This window comes from Rhyacophila brunnea, unplaced genomic scaffold, assembly GCF_057557595.1.
Source record: "Rhyacophila brunnea isolate RB1 unplaced genomic scaffold, BYU_Rbru_1.0 scaffold_6, whole genome shotgun sequence".
Taxonomy (NCBI): domain Eukaryota; kingdom Metazoa; phylum Arthropoda; class Insecta; order Trichoptera; family Rhyacophilidae; genus Rhyacophila; species Rhyacophila brunnea.
In genome coordinates this window covers 11,530,037-11,550,151 of record NW_028233276.1, presented here as the reverse complement: position 1 = coordinate 11,550,151, position 20,115 = coordinate 11,530,037, and the positions used below count along the sequence as shown (strand labels likewise).

The following is a 20,115-nucleotide window of genomic DNA, read 5'->3' as shown; positions in this document are numbered from 1 at the left end:
GAGTTTCGTAATATTGCCGACTTGTGTTATTTTGTTTGCATCTTAGACGCCGTTCGCTTCTTTATCCCCGATATGTGACGCTTTCAACTTTTGGATTAGACCCTTTAACTTGTATGCATAACTTTGTTTTATCCCCATGAAAAGTCGTGGAAACATATGGTAAAAGATTATCTTATAGTAAGTTATCTTGCAAAGAACATCTTGAAGTTATAAATATGCATAATAAGTATTTTGTAACATGTAAATATGTCTTATTTATATTTAGTCAAGATAAACCGGAGTAATCAATAATTTTAGTCGTTTTGTAGTAATCCTATTATGTATGCGTATGCAAAATTTAATGAACAACAATATTTTTCCATAATAATAAGAAAAATATACTCCATTGTTATTGGATGTCCACTATACAGCAAATATCTTGCGAAATTAAATAATTCATTAAATTTATATTATCAAAGCTGGATGATAACAAATCTAATAATCAAAAACTTGGGCGATAAACGTTTCCGCACAATTTAGAATAAGTATACTTTCGATTAGATAAAGAAAATAGAACGGCTCTCGATCGACTGATATGCCAGAAACTCACCTTCTCAGAATTGTGGGACCGTGTAAAATGTTTGTTACATGCCCCATGCCTATTTTTTACATTAATATAAATATTTTAACGTAATATTAGTATATTGGTCGGCATCGTCGGCAAGCCTTGTTACATGGCCGTCAGAAGCCAATCTCAACCTAATTCCTCTGAAGAAGGTCAATTGAACATACATAATATCTTAATAGGTGGGTACATAATTTGGAACAATCTCAGAAACATTATTATTACAATAAAATCATAGATTGTTTTGACATTCATCGCCGATTATGCCACCGACATAAATTCTGATAATATTGCGACTATATTTTATAATTTTAATAAGTTAAACAATACTAGCATTTATTTAATAACCATTTCTTTTATTTAACGAATCATTCACAAGATTTGAGAATGTAACACTCCATAATATATATAATATACACACATAGAGGCATCATATTTTTTCAAATGTGATTTTTTCTAGTGGGTATATAATATATCTCCATTTAAGGCTTTTAATAAACTCTATTACATCGCAATTCCTTGTCTGCTTCCTTATCCACTCATTCCTCTTCTTGTCATTTCGCGTTATGCCCAGCATGCACCTCTCCATACCGCGTTGTGCTACTCTAAGTTTCTGGATCTCTTTTTTACTTAGGGTCCATGTTTCACACGCATATGTGATCACGGGAAGCACACACTGGTTGAACACTTTGCGCTTTAGGCACAGTAGAAGGTCACGTTTGAAGACATTATTCAGGCGGCCAAAAGCACTCCAGCCTAGCTTTACAATTTCATCAAATATACATCCATCTATGGACACATAGCTCGAAGAAGAGACAATCGTTGGACAAATCTAGTCATCCAGTGGTTTCCAAGAAGTACAAAACGTCCGCAAGGTAGACCTAGAGGCCGCTGGATCGATGAAATGATAAAGTTCTCCGGAAGTACGTGGCAGCGCAATGCACAGGACCGAGAGAAGTGGAAGCAGCTTGAAGAGGCCTTCATCCAGCAGTGGATAGATTCAGGCTAATGATGATGATGATATAATATATCTGAGATGTTTTCAAGTTATTATGTCCAATACTAGCTTTGATTCTAAAGACAGCGTCAGAATCTTTGCAAACTAAATCTAGTATAATTTATTGCTCACACTATGAAATGATACTATCGACTGGTAATCATAGAATAGAATCTCAGGGTGGTATATCTTTTACAACCAATAATTATTTAATTATTTACATTCTTACATAATATATTATTTATTATAAGTCCATAATATTATTATGCCCTATCCATAAACAGAAATTGTGATTTCGTTTTTTTTTTTTTTTTACCTTCTAATTACTTTATTTATAGAAAAAAATCAGATACCTATGCAGTCATTGTATATAATTAAATACAAACTCAAATCTCGCTCCCATTGTCTCCTAATGACATTTTTGTCATTGTTCCAAGTAATTCATCATAGTTATGCATCATTCATTCACGAATTCATTTATTTCAATACAATAACTTGAATGAATTCACACAGTTCTTTTAAGTCGCAATGATCCCGGGTATTTATTTTCACTTCCCAGGCTAAAGTTGCTTTTGTTTCCCACCCGGCAGTCAGCTGTGAACCGGGCTCTAAACATTTCATATTATTCCACCCCTTGTCTCCTTTCCTTGGCCGACCGCGCTCTTCCCTTTATTATGCAAATGGCGTCGCCGCTGACAATGAATCCAATATTTTGTCAAAATTTAAATCTCTTTCTTGGTTCGGTTCTCCTTAATTAAACGTTTTTTTTTCTAAAAAGCCAGCTCGGGCCAGCGTTGATTGTTTGACCGCAGAATTTTACACAGGGCTGCGGAAATGTGTAATCAGTGGCAGTTGGCCAACCAGATGACACGTCTCTGTTGTTCATATTCAAAATATGTACCTCTAAAAGTTATTTTCATTTTGGTAAATTTATTGAGCCAGCAAATTAATATACTATTACCTAGTTATTAGGTACCCATACTTCGAAACCAATATCATGGTAAACTGTTGAAAAATTGAAATAAATGGTTATAATTTTAACGAAACATTCAATCAAAAATCTTCATTTATTACGTGCTGGTTGCATTGCATTCTTAAATAATTAATAACACGCACTACCATCGTACTTCGTAATTCAGTGCCAATATCGTTAACTTTTTATATGCGGCGGCGATTTTATTTGTAGCAGATAACGCAAACGATTTGTCCGATAATAATTTTAAATGGGGCCTCTAAACCAGTTCTAATCAGTTATACAAGAATTACATCGTACCGGAATCATGAAAAGGTAATACCTACGTATTTCTCAAAAATGTAGTGTAAAATATTACCAAAAGCAAAACAAAATCCCTCCAACTAACATCAAAAGGGAATAAGAGTCGCCTAGAGTCAGAACTCACATTTTGTAATTTTTTCATTTTTGAGTTTAATATACCAAATGAATCTAAAGACATTAATCGATTTCAATAAAAATAGTTGGCTATCAAAAGTCAATTTAAACAGTTTAAACCGTGTGAAAATCGTTGAAAAACTTGACTGTTGTTGTCACTCACATTTTTCAATGAATAATGTGAGTTCTGTCATCAAGACCTTTCTAACCAATCAGGGATAAGTGTGCTGTGTGTCTGCAGCCTTAGGAGTATTATATAACAATATATTTTTAAAAAAATAATGTGAATCGACTCACTCATTAATATTCAAGGGAGTTCAATACTTTTATTCTAATTACAAAAAACAGTGCTGTGGTGGTTTTTTGCGATTATCTCAAACCGGTGCACCGCGGATCACTGATGCACCGCGAGCTTGTTGCAAGTGCACCGCGAAAAAATGATAAAAACAGAAAAATCTTCACTTAAGGTAAACATTGCCTACGGAATTATTCCTTAGATATAGAAAATTATGACTGGATACGAAATCCATTTGCTACGATTGATAGGTACATCGAGTTGTGAATTTTCGCACCAAGAAGACGAAGAATTGGTCACCTTGTCAACGGATCGTACTCCGTTAAAATTAAATTTTCTCAAATAACTACGGAGGAATTTTGGATTTCTTTCCAAGACGAATAACCACCTCTCTACATGTTTTCAACATCATATTTGTGTGAGATGGGTTTCTCAACAATAAATAATAAAAAAAACAAAAAAAGACTTACGAATTTTTACGAAGAATTGTTGAGGATAGCTATATCAAATATTCGACCTCATGTTTCTGAAATCTGCAAAATCCGACAAGCTCAGGTATCACATTAATTGATTTTCACATAAAATAAATTCCATTTTATATGGGTAATTTTACTTACACTTTTTCCATGTGTGTACATATCTTTTCTTTAATATTTTTTTTCTTTGACTGTTTTGTAATCTGTTTAATTTGTAATAACAGTTATGTTCGCATATTTTTCTTTGTTTTATGACCGTTTGATTTTGGTGCACCGCATTTTTTTCTTATGACCAAAAGTGCACCGTGACTTCAAAAAGGTTAAGAACCACTGCTCTAGGGACTCGTAATATTATAACACAACCATACAAACCGATTACATAGTTGTACAGATTACAAGAAACCAATAATATTAGTTTCTATGTCATTTGTCATCACTGTAATTTTTAATAGTATTCTTGAATCGGGAATAAATTTAAATTATTATTTTTACGAAGCAATTTTATAACTTCCCTAAACCTGCCACTGTTTTCCACACTAATCAACCCTCCTGTAGTAATAATTAATCTCGACCGTTGTAATAATTAAAGCTTAAATTTTTATATGTTTTTCTTTTAAGAGACAATAAAAGAATTATTGCAGATTGCACGTTTATTACTGTGCAACGTAAACGTTTCTATAATATTTACAGCGTATTTAACCAGCACACGGATGACACTTCAATATCTCAAAATATTGTTTTCCTTTGGAATAAATAAACTTTTTATTGACTGCTCCAAGCAAGTCTGAAGCACCATCTGGTGTTCTGGCCGCACACTTTTATATAACATTGTATTACATTTGCCCGTTTCAATGACGCTTTTTTCCGTTCGTTTTTTTTTTACTGCAAAGCGTTCGCAAAAAATATACGACTTCGTATTTTTTTTGTTATGCGATCGTTGATAATGAGTTACTTTTGCCAAAGTTAAATGAGTTTCGCGTATAGGAAAACTTTGGCGATTTTCAGACCGTGACGGGAGTCCTTTAATTATATATATTTCAAGTACTTGTCTGTAATGACAAATATGTAAATGTTTTCAAACGTGCGCAGTTACTAAAATAACTCATGTCAATGAGAAACCAACCTTTAACGATTTATTTAACTCAATATAGCATGATTGACACAGTCATATATATGTATAATTTAATATATTATTATTTAAGTAGATCATATTCCCAAGATTTTGGTTACATGTAAATTGTACGTAAAACATTTCACCGTGGCACATTTCGCCGTGAGCTTTCTATCGGAAAGAGATGACCGTATAGGTATTATACCAATTATATTAGATTCAAAATGAACATTAATTCAATTTTTATATCGAATGGGGAAGGACCGAGAAGTTCTACGTAGTATCAAAACCAGGAAACTACAGTACCTCGGCCACATTACGAGAGGACAAAAATACAGCATTCCCCAACTTGTCATTCAAGGAAAGATCTATGGTTGCAAAGGACGGCGCCGCATTTCGTGGCTTAAGAACCTCCGTGATTGGTACAAGTGCAACTCCACTGAACTGTTCTGGGTAGCAGACGACAAAGATAAGATCGCTTTAATGGTGGCCGACCTCCGCTAGGGGATGGCACAATAAGAAGAAGAATAACTATGCTCAATAATAAAAACCTAACCTAACAAATAATCCAGTATATTGGCTATTTTCAAACTTTGTTTGCTGGTGACTTCCCGTAAAGTGTAAACCGACAAAAACCGTGTTTTATTTAGACATGAATTTTATTTCAGTACTATACGATCCAAAGAGGTTGGACGGTCTTCAATATACGGCCATATATGTCCGATACAACATTTCAGGGTGAAGTGTAATACGGCGAACTGCTTACGTACAAGTTTTCGGACACGCAAGGTTTTGGAGCAGTCGAAAATTGAATTTACAATAACAAATATATCCAAAAGATCAACTACTTTGTTTTGTCTTGATTTTAACATGGATCGATCATTTTTTTTAACAAATTATTGTATACAATATAATCATCTGAAATACCTAGTAATGTTAATAAAACATAGAAATTTACGTCTTTCAGTGCTTTTGGTTTAGACGGAAACAAATCATATAAATTTATTCCAGAAGTGGGCGCACAAGAGATATTATAATATTATGTATACGAGAGTCTAATTGATACGTTTTTTTTTTTGGTTTTCCAAAATATCACCTGTTTATATTTTTCTTTTCTCTTCTTTCAGAAATCGTTTGGAGAGCAATGCCGAACACTGGTCGGCTCTTCTTCTTTCCCTGCGAGAACTGATCGAGTGGGTGATCAGGAAAGACACTGAACTCAGCGGGTTCGGGCCTCCGGCGGGCGAATGTTCTGCCTTGCTCAAGCAGCAGGTAAACATCATTTTTTTATTATTAGTACAACAACTTGAGTTTGAAAGACGAAAGAGTGCAATCACGCAAAGGAAAGAATATTTTTTCCGTTATAGGTACCTATCTTTTACAATTTTGTTATCCATTTATTAGCTAGGTAAAAAAAAATCACTGGTCCTATAAAAACTATTTAGTAGATTTTATTCTTCTTTCTTTGACCATGATTGCTCCTCGATTGACGCTTATAAACACCACTCGGTGCATCCAATAACTCTTGTTGCTCGCCTGTTTCATGCCAGCAACGGAACATTCATCGTACTTATATGTATAGTAAAAACAAAACAATGATTCGGTTGGTCGATGGTGTGTGTGCGCGGATGAACCCTACTAGTGCTACTAATTATCTGGCAACCAATGTACTCGTAGCGCTAACGACGGTATGTATACATATTCGTACACATACAATCCACGTACCGAATCATTGTTTTGTTTTTACTGTAGATCTTGTTGCCTTTCAGTACACCGGAATAAGAAGAAGCTAGAATAGCAGGCAGACTAGGTTGAAATTCTCTTGAGACTTCCATTGCTCATTACCGGGCCAGGTCCAACGTCACTTCTTCACCCCAAATGTGTTAAGAGGCTGCATGGATAACTCTAGTATCTCCTGGTTAAATGTAAAGTTATTCCACCCCATACCAAGTATCCCCAGGACATAATTGTTTTCGAATCTCAGTATGTGCCGTGACATAAAGCAGCATCGTCAGAATGCAAACCTATCGTTTAATATCCTTGGTAAATGTATACTTTTTGCTGAAAATCCACATACAGCGTTTTAGATTAAAAAATGCTATCATAGCACCACAAAATATTAATCTTACCACTGTTATGGGTTTTTTTATATTAAAAATAAATTAATTTAATTATTATAATGTTCATTGATTTTAATCCACTAATTAATAACAAACGTACAATCACACAATATTATAAAGTACGAATATAATATTTAAAAACAAGTTGTTGGTTTGGCGTACATAACAAGAGTGACTTTGGTTTGGTCTGATTTGCATCTCTGCTTTAGTTAAAGATTTAGATGGCCTGCACTCATTAAAAACGCAAAGATAAGAAACGAATCTTAAATCAAAATCATTATTATTATATCGAACCAGTCTGAAAATGGTGAACGACTGTATAATTAGTATAATATCTTTTCATTATAAACACCAGGGATTCTGCCAATGGTTCAAACAAGTAAAGGTGTATCAAATATGAGTCAACAGTGAGAGATTCGAAAATCTATCTTCATATGACAGTATTTGAATTCGTTGCGTACAAGTTGCAGAATGCCAGAAACATAATTATTTTGATTGCACTGCGGAATTTAGGAAACGTTTCATTTTAATTCATCGCTGCTCGCTGTGTCGTTCACATTCTCGGTAACGTTTCATATTTATTATTTTGTACGTTTTTTTTCATGAATAGGGTTCGTATTTAATGTCGCGAAATGTTTTCCGAAACGATGGCAACACACGCACGAAAAAACGCCGCGCGGGGAAATCCTGAAAGGTTGCCCGTACACCGTATTTCAACTGGACGACAATTACTTTTTCGTGTAGCTACCTACCTACTTTTTAAATGTTGCTTAAATTTAGTGAGTCCACGGAATGACGTGACAATCAGAAGCGACGGCCATTTTGTTGTTTTTGAATTTAGAATTTGGAAAGTCTAAAAATTATTAAGTTACTTTCATATATGTAATTGTTTTAATTCATATATATTGTTTCTCCGTTGATTTCATATTTACCAGATATGCACCTAACACTTTCCGATTATAGATAGTTTATAGAGAAACATTTCTGCTAGTATTGACTTAATAGTAAGTATTAGATAATTAGATATATTATTTCCGAAAGATATGTACCTAGTTCGAGTAAAATTAGTATCCAATCCTGTCCAAATAATTTGACGAGACGCAAAAACTGGTGAATATTTTGGACATCGGTTTGTTTGTTCAGATGAGGTGATCCGCATATACCGCAGGTACCTTTGATTAAGGTGAATGTAGAAAATCCTGAGCTTGAATGTCGGTTGACGAAATTCCACGTGGTTATTTTTTTATATATGCTCGAATATCCTCCGATTACATAGTTTCTTAACCGGTGGTCCGCGAAGATTTTTGGGTGGGCCGCAAAAATTTTCTGCAGTTCAAAAATAGTTACCTAGAAACCCAACATTTGAAGTGAGGTTGTATTATATTTCGACAATTGTTTCAAAAATAGTGTAAATATAAATATGTTTTATTTTATTCCAATATTGATGGTCCGCAAAACATTTTTTGATTGTTTTGTGGTCCGCGGATGTAAAAAGGTTAAGAAACATTGCTCTAATATATACATCTAAATCTTTGTCTTCTGAAATACTATGTCCTCCAAATACTTACACAGATAATCTAAAGATTTTAGTGCCTCACTTTCGTTCCCCGAAATGTAGACACACGGGACGAATAAGTCAACCATGCTCCACAGTGCTTAAGCAGTTGTTTCCAAACTTTATATTACTACGCCCCCATGTTAAATCTTGGCGCCCCTCCGTATTTAAAATGTATAAAAATATATTTTTACACGAAATTCAATACAATACGTAATGAAGGATTAAACATCACACTTCTCGTGCATCCCAGTTTGGGCACCGCTGACTTAAAAGAAGTAAGACAGAATTTCGACATACATATTATGTAGTTGCAATAATCCATAAGTCCAGGCCATTCATCGTTTCGTTGAACATTGAACATATTATACAGATATTATTAGTCTGCAGTTAACTGTAGAAGGAATCCTTCTACCACAATATTATTGACAATACTAACCATTCTATTAATTCTATGGAAAAATGAATATTATATTCATAATAATTATTGATTACTATGTGATTGTTCATTTAAACGATGATAGTATGTTGCACAAAAATACTTTTTTTACATCAGTTAAGAGTCTAATTAAAGACTTTCTGTGTTAATCTTGCTATACATTAGTCGATTAACAACTAATTTTAAGGTTCATAGAGAATGTTCTTTTCGACATATTTTAGTAGATATTTATGTACTATTTTGAATCACTTGTCAAAGCAATAATGATTGGCGTTTTTGGGAAATAAATAAATATCTATAGTACATATTTTATTTGCTGTGAGTGATTGTATTTTTCTTCGTACGCGCGTAAATTATTTTTTTTTGTAAAATATTTCGAAAATAGAACTCATTTATGAGAAAGTGACTTCCTCGCAGGGATGACAGTTTGCTGAAAATATTAAAAATAACAAAATATCACAAAGCTTCGCCGTAAACGTACATTTTTATTCTGAATATTAAAAAAAATGTTAGTAGGTAGTCTCTTACGTTACGTCATTACTTTGTTCGGTCGTTTTATGGGGTCGCCGGTAGCCATTTTTACGCCAAATCGCTGAAAAGAATCATATTCCAGCATAAAAATGACAGCTGCGATGGACATTTTCACGAATGCGGATGCAGCTTAAATACCTCGAACACTTCTGTATATTCAGCAATCGAAGTAGGTATACGACAAATAACCAAAGCAATATAAATTTTCATATTCATTGTTTGTATTAAATATATTACACATGTAGTCCATTCCGAAAAGTTTTTATATTGCCCTCAGACCTTGTCATAGATAAGCAACTAAATACATTGGATCATTAGTATTTACAGTATTTAAATGAGCAATCGTAATTATAAAAGCTAAAAAGGTCCGGTCATAATTGACACAATTAAAAAAAACGAAAAAATGCAACGATGGATTAAAGTAATTTTAATTGTTATGTGTTCTTTTCAACCAAATATTATGTTAAAATAAACCTTCTGTAAAGGTGAAATCAGAATGTAAGGAATTGAAGCAAAAATGGACATCTGCTCCACTGATAAAGTTAATTAGCAGATGACTTTGCAATAATGGTATTACATTTATATCCCAGTTTGCATGGCATATAAAATGACAATACTTCACGATTAGTAGAGAAGCAATAATACTACACATTGACATTATTATTTTGTTGGTAAATCCTGTTAAACTTTGTAAAACCGTTTATAACTAACTGCACTCGACTAAGTAATTCTAATTATAATGAACATAAAAAAATGGCAGCCGTTAGGCATAAAGCCCACTAAGAAAGCGCTCGGTGCGCTCACTACTGAGTAGGCCCCCTCCCACCCGCGCATTACCCTTCACCTATGTAATAAGGGGCTCAAGCAGCACAAATAATTAATAATTATTAAAAATTGTTATTATTATTATCAGCGTCTCTCATAACAAAGCAATAAAAATATTATTAAATTTCTCGGGGCTTGTAATTAAAATTGGACACGCAATAACTAAACAAAGAGTTCGCTGTTCTTAAATAATGGCTTCTCGCCCGTCGCATCGACGACGCTTCGAGGAGCGTGATTTTGCTCGCCGTTTTCAATGAATGGATACGTTGTATTTTCGTTAATTCGTATCGCCGAGAAGTCAGAAAACGATTACTCATGGGGCAGGCGGGCATAATGCGTCGTCAAATCCAGTGTGCGCTGGCGTATTTGATTACGTTGTATTTTCGTTGATTTACGCGCCTCTTGTGAAATTTTGCGCAAGAGCCCCACTTGCTGCGTTGAGTGGGTTTTACGCCTTACGTGAGTAGGAATATTGGAATGTCAACTGAACAATGTTAATATTTGTGGAGATTACCAACTTGGCCATGCTTCATGCGTTTGAGAACAGAATAGTTAATAACATGAATAATATACACAATTTTTAAATCACTTCTGATAAAATATATAATAACCAATAGAAAAAATCTATTTGAAAAAAGTAAGACACCCCCAGAAATCGAACCTGCATCTTTCGGGTATCGAGCCCACACACATAATTCCACTATGCTTAATGAGTCATACTTAATTGCGACAAATTTTAACTATTGGCCTTTTAATACTCACTGAAGCACTTCCCAAATTGAGCTACTATTTGGCGATCGGCTTTTGTATTTTAAATCAAAGTAGCCTTTAATTACTAACCGACGTCATGGATCACTCCAAAATTTTTTGTTTGTAACTTACTTGAACTTGCTAATAATTTGTAACTAACTATTTTTTTAATCAGCAAATAATTCACAGGATTTAAGAATGTAACATTCTAATTATTATTGAATATACATAATTTTGAAAACACTTCTGAGAAAATATATTATAACCAATAGAAAAAATCTTTTTGAAAAATGTATAATACCTACTCCTTTTTTCTAGTCCAAATTCTTTGTTTTAAACATTTTTTTAATTCAATTAATCGTCTTTTCTTATGGGCATTGCTTACAATGGGTAACTTTTTTTTTTAATAAATATCTTAAATTCTTATTGATCTCTACTGTCGCGTAATAGGAAGATTCCAAAATCTAACCTTAATTATTAAAGAAAGAAAAAAAACCTTAAAAGGAACGTGAAAAATATTCTTTTTCCCAGTGTATAAAGTTACACGGTTTAATAATAATATTAATTATCATGATGGGTAAATTTTCCTGAAAATTCTCTCGCATGGAATTTCAGAAATAGTTGCCCGGCAGCTTCATAAGCGCGGGAATTTTCCCGCCAGATTACCGGCCCAGTTTTTTTGTTTTGTTTCTTTCGCTCACTTGTAAATTTCACAAATTGGTCGACAATTCATTTTTCAATTAGAAAATGCCTACAGTTGTTTTTCATTTGAAGTCTACTTGCGCCGGCTTATGAACTTACTCCTGGCTTGCGGTACACTTATTTGCGTTTTAAACTTGTTTTTTTGATTGCGAGATTAAAAAGGTATTTACGTTAGGAAGATGCCATTTAGAAAATAACATTTTAGGCAAGAAATTGTCGTCGTTGGTACAAGTTTAGTAATTATATTCCCAGAGAAATTACTTTACTTTATAATAATATATTTTCAAGTGGCGTAGACTCCTTCCTAGGTGAGCATTTAGACTTTAGAGCCTACTTTTATACATAGGTACATTCGTTAAAAATATATATTTATATTGCATTACATAATATAAAAGTTATATACATGATTTAATAGTTGTCACACACAGAACAGATAATAAATAGAATACCGATAGGCAATATTCAATACGCCGCATGGTGAAGCAGGCTTTTGAATGTGTGAGTGTCCTACGAAAATGAAGCATGCATTATGCACGTGCAATAGTGTGTGTAATACACCAACATTAAATGAGCGTAAATGCATAAACCGAGAGCAGTTTTTAGTATTCGACGTAAAACGTATTCTTAACACGTGTGTAAGTTTAACCCGGATTCTTCCTTACTCGAGTCGGTTACCTGCTATCGCCTTACCCGATGTGTATTTCAGTTCCCATTATTTTTGAGTTCCCTGTTGTCACATTATGTCGACCTGCAAATGTGCTGCATCCGTACATTTATCATGCTTTTGTATAGACAGTGACGCGACATCTACCGAAAAATTATTGAAGGAGATCGGAAAATTGTATTAGTTAATAAACTAAACGACTCAATCTATTTACTTTATTCTACCTTCTCATTAGTGACCCATTCGTCAGTATAAATATCATATTATTATTTTCTTAGTAATTCAAGTATGACTAACAGATGTGCAGAATTTTTAGGAACCCCATCGCCTCTACCTTCTTCCAAGAGTCACTCTTCGCGAACTGTTATTTTCCAAATACTTTAATTCTTTCATACAGCATCGAAGTCACCATTTGTGGCGTAACAGCCTTCGGCGATCCGTAGCCTCATCAAGTAGTCTTCACCATTTCGCTTTATGCTTCGTTCCATCAGCCGCATCTTGGCTACTCAATACTAATAGGCTGATCCATGGACCCACATCCTGAAACGGGCCCCTTACCTATCGCCAAGGATACTGCAGTGTGACGCTCTACAGTAGCATTTTCAAATGGTGTACGCGGTAAAGTTAATGTGCATATTAAGTGTTTTTTTGTATATTTTAATACATCTATATAATTTGGAATAATAACATTATTGAGGAAAAATAGAGGCGGAGGCGACTTTTTTTGCTATTAAAGCAAATTTGAGATGTGTGTTTATCTCACTTATCTGGTGGACTCGCCACGCCTGAGTCCGGGCCCCCAGGCTAGAGTCATGAGCTGATCGATCCAAGTCCATTCATTGGACATGACTAGACCACCTAAGTCAGAACGTATTGATTAATTTCGTTTCGCCAAAGTCTCCATAGATTTTTTAGTTTTCTTGTATTCGCCTCCAAATATTGTTTCAGATTTCTCATTTCAAATATCACCATCAGAATCTTACTTCATTTAATATTTTGTTGGTAATTAAATCTATACCTCGCTGAAACAATGTCTAAACTATTGTGACTATTGATTGTTTGAACGGTCAGCTATTGATTTGTACGTCAAATAATTGATTGTAGTATTATTAGTACCATATTAGGTACTGCATGGTGAAAATGTATTTGTTATGAATATTCAAATACCATAGTAATAAAACTAGTAAACTAATCAAATAACTCATGGATACCTAAAATATCCACGTGGTTACTGGCAGCCAATATCATAATACACCTGACTATTTTAATGTTCTTTATTTAAACTCAATAAAAATTCTTAAATCAAAGTCCCAACTACATGTGGCTCTAGTTGGCTTTTCTAGGTGACAACATTTTGATCGTTGCCAGGTAAATAATTAATTGCGCTATGCACGCCGCGTCATCTCTCGTCGGCTACATAATATAACACTACAACAGGGAGCGTCACTGGCATTTCTAAATTATGAATAATGTTTAAATTATTCAGCGTATATTACTTGCCTAGGCTTTCATAATGGGCAAAATCAGAACCATCTTAGTAGCGGTGGCAAAATACGTCCAGTACTCCAAAACGGTTAGTCTACTTTTTAACGGCATGTTACCATCAAAACACAAAATTATAATTATACAGGATAGATGTAAGTAGGTATACATTTTTAATAGTTTTTTTTTTAATAGGTAATCTTTTAATTGATGTTTGGCTTATGCTTGGTTACGTTAAGTTATGTTATGAATAATACCTGATTTACTTAGTGGAAATTTAAATACTTAGTAAAATGATCATATTTATTCTTAAGTGGAGAATATGAACCTACAGGCTGGAGGCTTTTTTAACAGACTTTAAACGAAGAATGGTTGTTCGCCATTAGCCCAAACTATTATGATCTTGTACCGGATCAAATTCTTAAATAAAAACACCATGCAATATCGTATTAAGCCGCGGAATTGTACCCACTTCATATACCGTCGCTCTATCTACTCGGCTACCTTGGGTATTTGGTTTTATATTAGCGAATCAAAAATAGAGAATGGTATATTATTTAAAGAGTTTTATATAATCAATTCGTTCATTCAATATTTATATGGATGTCAAAATCATTCAGTAACGCGTATCATTATATGTTTTAATATACAATAGTTATTCTTTTCTGTCATATAAATATGCAAATGGAATAATATTACTACTCCAACTCTGTCACGCCATAGTATCTGAACATACGGCATACACAAGGTTTCGCCATTTCCCTCATTCTGGCACCCCATCCTCTGAAATTTCACATGTTAGATCTGCAGCGTGTAGATCGCACCCACAGCATCATTGAAAAGTCAAAGGGTCGGCCATGACAATAGAAGCAGTACGGCTGTGCCACAAGAATGCGGAGTGCCGCACTATCGTTAAATTTGGCATCTGGAACACATTTTTTAACAAACACATAAAACGATTCTCCGTAATCCCATCTGTCACCGATGGCTGACGTCGTGTATTTGTGATATAGTGGTACCAATGTATCCTTAAATTTGGCAGAGGCATCAATTCTCAAAACTCTCAACTCCATAATATAATGAAAAATCATATAACCGTGCTCTGTAAGGTATATCGTCGTTGAGTTGGTTGTTAAAACCTCCGATGTGACAAAGAGCTTCTCCATAATCACAAAAATGAAGGAAGACTTTATAAATTGATTTATGTAAATATCATGTAGTTTAAAGCTAGTCGTAATAAGTGTGATAGGTATAGCTCAAATTTGACGACTGCGCAGATACATTGGAGGTATTAGGTACGGTCTTATTGAAAATTGCCATGTCAAATCGGACGTTACTATTCATAATTATATTGTAATGTTGTGTGAGATATAAAATATTGGGGGTTTTATTAAACATTGCCGTAGAATGAAAATTGTCACATCGTTGTTTCTAACGGCTCAACGACGATATCATGATACATTCATTCCACTACCTTTAGCAAGAATAAGCTCAGTCAAACATTTTATTACATAAATAATCATAGAAAATAACATTTATCTCATTTCAGGATGACCACCGGGCTTTCAGACGCCAGCTTGAAGACAAGCGTCCAGTGGTGGAAAGTAACCTCTTGAGTGGTAGACAGTACATTGCAAATGAGCCCCCACTCTCCGATACTAGTGACAGCGAAGGTAAGCGTGACATATTATTTAATTTGATTGTTTTCTCATCTCAGTTTTTTTTTTTATTTAAACTTGTCTATTTTATTAATTAAAAGGATTTAGATCAGAAGTATGTCATAACTGTTTGCTTTCATAATTCTAATACAGAAATCAACAAATAATTAAAATATTATGTTATACGTAGATAAGTATCATTGCTTCAAATAGTTCGTCAAAGATGCTACCTGTATTTATAAATACAATTTTATGTACCCCTATATTCGGTATAATCAGACCTGCAAAAAGAACTGGGATCTTTGATTACGAATCGTACCCCGAACCGCAACCCCTTATAATTTCAGGATGACACTGTATTTTTAAATATTTTTTAATTATGTAATATCATTTTTTGTATTATTTGTAATCTCTCATGTTTGGCCGTCGTTCACTAATGCTGAAGTCAGTTATTTTAAAGAATATATCTATACATCAGAGACAGTGTGTCGTTGTACAGTTTGCAAAATATGTCAAGTCACGTTTTGTGCTTATAACAAATCCTGAAATTATTCAACCAGCTGAATAAATTGAGTCTTCCCGAAAATATTCTTTGTCGACATACTATACATTATTTTTCAGGTACATAGTACTTACTTATTCGTACGTAAGTTTTTTCTAAATTCATTGAATACATTATTACAATATATTAGCTGCATAATCTGCAAACCAACCAATTGCACTTTTAACCAAAATTTTATTTTGATGGCATTTTGTTATAAAGCATGTTTTCTATGCTCACACAAAATTTGAAACTCCTAAACCTATAAATAATTGTGTTATCGTTATTCAGACAAAACAGCCAACTGCAAGTGCCAAATTTTCAATATCAACAACTCCACTTTTTATATTAAATTTATTTATATATAAAAGGTAAGCTAAAATAGTGTATTAATTCACAGTGCAGCTTATTTGTAAAAACAAATTTCCAAGTGTATATTTGGAATTGTTAAATTCCGCTCGATAGTTAAATTATTATGTTTTCTCTCTCCTCCTGAATAATTTTCTCAAATGGAATTAGCCGGTTTGTAGAATAAACAGTCGATATTATGGTGTATATCATGGTAAAGATTTCTTGATAAAAATGATTTGTTTAAGCAATTATTTTTTAAAAAGCACAGTAAATATATGTACTTATAATTAAGTGGGTTTAATGAGGCTTGTTAAATTGATTTTGGAATGTATCCTTAAAATAAAACGTGGGTTCAATCTACCCGGATATTATGACACATCAAATCTAGCTGCAATAGATTGCATTAAAATGTTGACGTGTTCAATAAATCAGAGAAAAGCCAGCGGCGGCCATTATTAGATTATTGCCTATTTTATTATTCCACAGATGTGTTTTGTTTGTTTTCTGTGAAGCTTTTAATGTTAATTGATACCATAGCGAACAATTAAATTTGGTGGCTTCAGCGTGTCACCCCGGATTTACGCGTGGAAAACCAATACCATTGGAGGAGAATCGGTCAGCGTAATCAACATTTATTTTACGCATAACACACCATCCTGGCGCAAATGAAATTTACAGAATAATGATTTTATTATTGGTATTTTATCTTCCGTTATTTATAGAGCGTATTATAATGAATTTGAATAATCAACCCTCGTACCCGAGTACCAGAAGATATACCGTATAAATACTCACCTTTCATGTTGTGTGACGTTTCTTTTCGTACCTAGTTTTTCACATTTATATTGTCACAATAGTTTTAAATTATTGTCAATACGTTTTAGCATGTAACCTTTACTCTACAATACATCACTATCCAGCTTTGGAGCATAGAGCAACCACAAGGTCCCTCCATGCATCTCGTTCCATCGCAACACCATACGTAACTCGTAACAACCCAGAAATAAATAAATAGTAACCGTTCCAGCATATATATCATAATTTTATTAAACATAAACTTATTATTATTTTTTAATCATTGCATTAACTTTGCATTGTATAATATTACTTAAATGTCATACGAACTTAGTTAGTATAATTATATTATTTTGATTCTGCCTAAGATATCAATGTGTTAGAGTTAGGCGAATGGCTACAGTGCGACTTCTATATCAAGTCTTCTACAACTACATCACTGCGGTCGTTCTTAGAACTAAAACTCTCCCCCGCATTTATTTTCCTCGCTTTATATTCCCGTGCCCATAATTCAGTCTGCGTTCGATATCATGCGGAGTTCTATTAACATTAAAATGCATAAAACTTGTGGAAGCAGTCAAGCGGTATTATTTATGTACAAGTAGTTGTAGAAAAGAAAACTTTAAATTATTCCTCTCAATAGTGCCGGAGATAGGATATCTGCTATGACAAGTTAACACGCAAAGATCACATGACCTAATAGTATCAGCGCGCAAAATGCAGGTGACGTCAGTATCAATGTATATAGCCTTATGCCGTAGAAGACTTGATATAAAAGTTGGACTATAATTATTACGGTTTCTCGTAAAGAAAATTTTAATTACATAACCTTCACTCTGTAGCGGTCTGTATGCTCCTCTTAGAAACGAAAATGATGACTTACTTTTTATATTACAGATTTCACAGTTTGTTTGATAAAAGTTATGTTTTACCCCCTAAGGCCCAAACTGTACGTTTTTCATCTGTCAGTGTGCATAGTAACTGTATAGACGATTCCTTAGCTGTAACAAACGATTCAGATATGGTTGAATTTGCATTAGGAATGGCAGGTTAGTTCTGCACCATGAGAGATGGGAGTACAAACAACTGATGTTCCCGATTATTAGCTATGAGGGACAAACAAGTCATCAATCACTTCTAATAATGGAAGTATATCTTGGAAATACGTAGCTAAATATCGATCTCTTCTGATTGTTTAAAACTTTGAAAACTTTTCTTTATTATAATACTGTAACATTTTAATTTTTTTTTTTTTCACTTGGTCCACTTCAATGTGTAACACTGTAACAAAATCAGTTTCGTGGATATATCCCATTGCCCAATTAACAGAGCGAAGTTAATCGGGTTAGACAAGTAAAGCTGTTTTGCTAGACAAAGTCTTAGTTTGTAATCTGCAAAGGGAGTTACACAGTTCAATTTGTGTCGCTCTGACCCACAGTTCATAACTGTGTCCAAAGTCAACGTCTCCAGATCCCAGATTCGAGATCCCCAATGCCGACCTGTTTCCCTGAGATAACTTTGACGTTATAAATGGATAGATATGTCCGCCACCCCTTACGCCTACCTACATTAGGGGAGAACTAGTATCGCGCGTTCAAGATTGCATTAACACAATATACAAGCAACATATTAATTAGGTAGCTCATAATATTACTAAACATTACACATGTATATAATATTATTACGGGTAAGTGGGAAGTATCTCTGTGAAATGATTGTCATATAAAACAACGAAATTAATTTTTTGATACAATTAGAAAATGTGAATTTAAAAAGTCATATTTATCACTTTAAGAGATACACAGACTTTTGTAGATACACAGTACCGAATAGGGAATCCAATCCCGAGCCAAAATTCTGATCCCGGAATTTCGGGAATACAATTTGACAATCCGGGATCCCGGGACTGGTCCCGGGATTGGGATTTTTTTCCATTGTTAATATAAAATTTTTATATTTACAAATAAAATTGATAAAATCGGTCAAAAATAAATCTAGTATAATTTATACTATTTAAGACATTTATTGTTAATATTTTATACGTTAAATCTTGGAAATACACAAGTTTAATGGAGTAAATAATATTTAAATATAAATAATAATGTGAATTTAATATGAGATTGCTATTTCTGATAGTAAAGACATAATGAATAGATCAGCGAGATTTAAAATAGTAAAGCAAATAATCATGGCGTACTTATGGCCTTTCCGCTTCATAAATCTAATTAGTCAGCCAAATATGAAACTGCCGTAAAACGTATGATATCATGGTGGAATTACTTTATTAAAAGTGCGAAGCATTGTTTTTTTACCAATCTTTCTCATTTTTAATAATTTATGTGAAAAAATAAAATGAATCAGCAACCTACACATCACTTCATTCAAACTCAGTTTATTTCTAATGTAGTTATTTTGTATTAAAAGTATTTTTTCTGTTATATTTTCCATAAAAATTGATAAAAAAATCAATCCCGAAATCCCGGGATTATGTTTATCAATCCCGGGATTCATAGGTATCGAAAATAGCTCGGGATCCCGGGATCCCAGGATTCGGGATCCCGGGATTGGATTCCCTAGTACCGAACAGTGGCGAAAGGTGAAGGTAGGTTGTTAAGATCACACATAAATAGTGCATATTAATCATTATCAGTCAAACGTATTTGTTTTCATTGAACTAAGACTATAATATGTAGTGTTCGTTAGTTTTTAAAATTCAATTAAAACTTGCCTAATCCAAACCATAGTAGATAATAGTAATAAAATAATCGTTTATCTATAAAATATCTAAAACTATACCATTAAACTACACATAATTGTAGATATTTTATA

At 33.6% G+C, this 20,115-nt stretch overlaps 1 protein-coding gene across 9 annotated transcripts in view; it reads left to right on the top strand.

Moving 5' to 3' along the window:
- Dys (Dystrophin) overlaps window positions 1-20,115 on the top strand; it is a 1,414,635-nt gene that overhangs the window by 1,188,121 nt on the left and 206,399 nt on the right. For all 9 annotated transcript variants that reach the window (XM_085956687.1, XM_085956682.1, XM_085956685.1 and 6 more), the window contains 2 exons: window positions 6,001-6,145; window positions 15,491-15,614. In XM_085956687.1, the coding sequence (XP_085812813.1) occupies window positions 6,001-6,145; window positions 15,491-15,614 (269 nt within the window). The remainder of the gene's footprint in view (window positions 1-6,000; window positions 6,146-15,490; window positions 15,615-20,115) is intronic.